This window comes from Monodon monoceros, unplaced genomic scaffold (assembly GCF_005190385.1).
Source record: "Monodon monoceros isolate NGI ecotype Baffin Bay Population unplaced genomic scaffold, NGI_Narwhal_1 Super_Scaffold_5, whole genome shotgun sequence".
NCBI lineage: Eukaryota > Metazoa > Chordata > Mammalia > Artiodactyla > Monodontidae > Monodon > Monodon monoceros.
Window position 1 is genome coordinate 43,629,147 of NW_021703782.1, and position 4,393 is coordinate 43,633,539.

The following is a 4,393-nucleotide window of genomic DNA, read 5'->3' on the forward strand; positions in this document are numbered from 1 at the left end:
CACGCAACAGGTACTTTTAACTAAAGCAGTTTCTCAGATGTTCTCCTCCCACTGGAAGGCAGTTATGAATGACCAAGCTATTTTCCTTTATCACGGTCATATTTGCTGGGATTATAATAGACAGTGGCTAGTATTCCCACTCTACTCCTACTGGTATCAGTCATGCCTACTGAGTTTGTTGCTAAAACCACTAGGATTCTCTTTCCTTCAAGGTGCATATGGCTCTGGGGATTCAAGTTGTAAGAGCAGCACAATTTTCAGCCTTTGCCCGGCACTCTATTAAACTCAGGAGGATGGCCTCGTCGCTAATTTGTCCTCTACTAGGTCATGACAGAAAATAACCAGCTTGGTGTCACATACAGAGCCACATATCTGAACTCAAACTTTCCCTGATTCACACAGGTCACAGCAGCCAGACAATTTGCCACATTACTCTTTGCTGGATCTTTACTGATGTGACAATTACTACCTATATCCTGAGATTCTTTGGAGACTCCTCACAAGGAATGATGAGTGATCATTTTTATCCTGTATCTTCATTCCCTTCCATGGGACGATAGGCTCCATTCCTGATTTATTTCCAAAATTTGACACATAATAATTAAAGCATTACTGCAGGTCGAAAATCAAGGGTTTGGATTCTGAGTCCTTGGCCTGCACTTTTGGCCAGATAAATTGCTCATTCTTCTTTATTTACTCAGCATGAATATATTCTCTCTTCTAGATGCCAAGCATGTAGGTTTAAATGACCTTTCTGGTTTGAATATTTCAGTCCCCCCGAAATTATTAGTTTGAAGTCCTAACCCCCAAAGTGATTGTATCAGGTGGCGGACCCTTTGGGACTTTATTAGGGTGTGGGGATGGAGGCCTCACAAATGGAATTAGTACCCTTATAGAAGAGGTCTGAGATAAATGCCTCCCTCTCCTGCCCTGTGATGAAACAAGGAGAACTCTGCAGTGTGAGACCTGAAGCAGGCTCTCACCAGAACTGGACCACATGGACACCCAGATCTTGGATTTCCAAACTCTAGAACTGTGAGCAGTACATTTCTGCTCTTTACAAACTACCCAGTCTATGCTGTTTTGTTGAAGAAGCCCAAATAGTAAGACATGACCTGATCTATTGTACCCTCGGAATACCTCCCAGAAGCCTTTAAAATACCTAAAGGGAGAGATACCATCTTACCCAACCCCGTTTCCTAGACAGCTAGTCCAGTCCCTGTCATTTCAGGAGCTTGATCCATACTCATGATGATAATAATAATAGAAGAAATAATACCAACATAGATAGATATGATGTGAGAGGACAATAATCTACAGAGAATTTGTAAATTCTTCATGGTTCTACAAGGGAAGTGATAATGGAATATTGTGTGAGATATTTTTTGAAGATCGTCTGCAGGAATGTTTTCTTCAAGTTTGTATTTCCAATATTTAGAAGATCAGGATGAGAATCACAGGCTTGGACACAAATGGAAGGCTCGCTCTCCACTTTTTCTTCAGTTATCCTCAAGTACTTGCAAGGAGCTGCCTGATCATACTTTTCTCGTCTCCCTCAGGAAATAAGGAAACAACTTGTAATGTGTCTACACTTGTGGATATTTTCCTTGTAGGCTATGCCTTTGGGCATCAACTTGAATGCTTCTTTCAAATAGTCTATGTTGCTGTGAACTCTGAGTGACATCTGTGTCATCTTCTCCAAGCTGAACTTGTGGAATAAGAATTTGAGTCTGATTGCAGTTTTTTTTTTCCTTCTCTTTATTCCAGCCAATGAACAATAAAAATACATGAAATCATAATATCACTAAGTCTGAGAATAAACATCAAAACTTGACTCTTTTCTTTCTTTTAAGGCAGAACTAGGGGATGAGATTTTTTATTTTTTTATTTATTTTAAAAAACTTTTTATTTTATATTGGAGTATATTTGATTAACAATGCTGTGCTAGCCTCAGGTGTACAGCAAAGTGATTCAGCCATACACATTCATGCATCCATTCTTTCTCAAACTCTCCTCCCATCTAGGTTGCCACATAATATTGAGCAGAGTTCCCTGTGCTACACAGTAAGTCCCTGTTGGCCATCCATCCCAAATATAGCAGTGTGTACATGTCAATCCCAAACTCCCCAACTATCCCTCCCCCACCCTTCCCCCCTGGTAACCATAAGTTTCTTCTGTTAGTCTGTGGGTCCGTTTCTGTATTGTAAATAAGTTCATTTGTATCATTTTTTTAAGATTCCACATATAAATGATATTTCTCTTTCTCTGTGGGTCAGATTGTTTTTTAATGAAGTGTGTGCAAGCAAGAACATTAGTTGTTCCCCTCCACCCCACCCAGAACTTCATTAGGACAAATAGTGTAAAGATGAAAAGTGGTCTTATGCACTGAACTTGTCTCCTCGTCTATTAATCATCCAATAATTTGCCAACTTCTTTGCAGTGAGATTTCCACGAGGATAAATCCAGGCCATGTAATGTGAGCAGAAGTGCTCTTGCCCTGTATAGTCCTGGCCCTTGAAAACGTCCCATGTGATGCACCAGACTTTTTCCCTTTACCACTGAGTGGAATAGACTCAAATACTGCAGAAAAATTTGCAGTCACCTGTTGATGATGGAAAAATCCACAAAACGGGGGGTACCCATGTCCCCGAATCACTCTTTGGAGAGCAACCTAGAACATCCATCTGATCAGGAATGCCTGCCTTGTGTTCTTATACCAGGGAAAGATAAGATTCTATTATGATCAAATTCCTGACAGCATTCTGTTTACCCGTTACAGCAGTCAGCATTAAGTTAACTGACAAATATCTTTAACACCACACTATCCAAAAAACCTTTCTATACTTCATGTGTTGAAAATAGCAAATACCTCTGCCAAAACTTAAAGTGATCTTTTAAATTACGTTATAAAATTATTTATACAAGAAAAGAGATTGTGTTCTGTCAAAACCTTCTTTAAAATCATGATTTTCATTTCAGACATTTTTCAGTCTGTGAGGAAACACAAGTCGAGATTGCTTTGGACTTGAACACTAATGTAATTGAATGAGAAGTGTCACGAGTATAAAAATTCTGTATTTGTTGACATTTCTTTGAGGATTCTTACATAAGGGAAAGGCACCTTTTAATTTCCACTCTGACAACCTCCCAGGCACAGGGGCTGTATTCCTTTGCCTTCAGATAGACATGGATTCCATGGAAATACTCCCGGGCAGCACGTCCCAAATCTCGACAATCCAGATGGTCTTTTTTCATCTGCTCCAGTCGGTGCAGCCTCACATGAAGGCTAGAGAGAAGTTTATCGAGGAGAGTGTTGCTCCAGGCAGCACGGCTGTCCTCCGTGGTGAAGAGGTTGAAGATCTGCTGGAGCATCAGATGGTGGTGACAGGTGCCTTGAGTCACCTGGATTGGGGTGATATTCTCTCTTTTCCAAGGAAATTTGAAGTCGGTTCTGTCCTTTAGGCACCACTGAGAGGGGATCCTTTGCATCTGTTCCAAATGTTGGAAGACGTCCTTGTTTTCCTGGCTATGGCTTCTAGGCAAGTTCCAGCCAAGAGAGTAAGCAGGGATAGAGCAGAGCATCACTCCTGCCACTAGCAAATAGATCTGGGCCATTAAGAATGAGTGATTCACTAGACGGCCGCCAGGAGACGCGTGGGCACCGCCAAACAATTAGTGGGAAGCTTCCTTCCCTGGAACTGTGGACAGCGTCCTTCCCTAGGCGGCCGGTAGAGGGCGCAGGGCTTGTTTGGGAAACGCCGACTATTCAGTTTGCCTTCAGCAGCTCGAGAGACAGGGCGAAAAGTAGTCAGAGGCTGCTTTAATAATCAGCATAGGGCGCGAAACACTGTTTTCTCGGCGCTGAGTGTTGAAGAGGAAGCCTTGTCGCGGCCTCGCCAGAGACATTTTTGTCTGGCTGGGAACAAGAACCTTGCATTTTCAGGCTTCCCCTGAGTTTTGCGCCTTATTTTGTCACAGAAAGTTGAGCGAGGCAATTTTTGGGAAAGAAGCCTTTTTCTGAGCGGTCTGAGGTGGGGAATCAGAGCGATTCCTAGCCTCAGAGAAAGGGGAGCCGATTTTTCAGATTCGGGCTCGTTTCCGGCGCGAGACAGCGAAGGCCCATTGAAAGGGGAACGCGGCGGCGGCGATGGGACGACAGGACGGTGTTGGGGACGCCCTGAGGGGTGAGTCGGAGCGCGGCCACCACCGGGGCCGAGGACGCGGGAGCTGAGCGCCCGTGTAGATTCTCTGGGACTTCATGGTGTTTTTCAAGGATACAGCGTTAAAGTGAGGGAGAAAGTATTGAATATCTGAAAAGTAGGAATATTAAAAAAACTCACAGCCTTTTATTTTTTACATTTTAAAATTAATTTTATATTTAACTTAATTCATA

The 4,393-nt window shown here is 42.7% G+C and overlaps 1 protein-coding gene across 1 annotated transcript; it reads right to left on the minus strand.

Annotated features, from left to right (window-relative positions):
* Positions 1-3,102: 3,102 nt before the first annotated feature.
* Positions 3,103-3,615, minus strand: LOC114884654 (interferon alpha-13-like). Its single transcript, XM_029203761.1, has one exon. The coding sequence runs from the start codon at positions 3,613-3,615 to the stop codon at positions 3,103-3,105; it is 513 nt and encodes a 170-aa protein (XP_029059594.1).
* Positions 3,616-4,393: the final 778 nt, after the last annotated feature.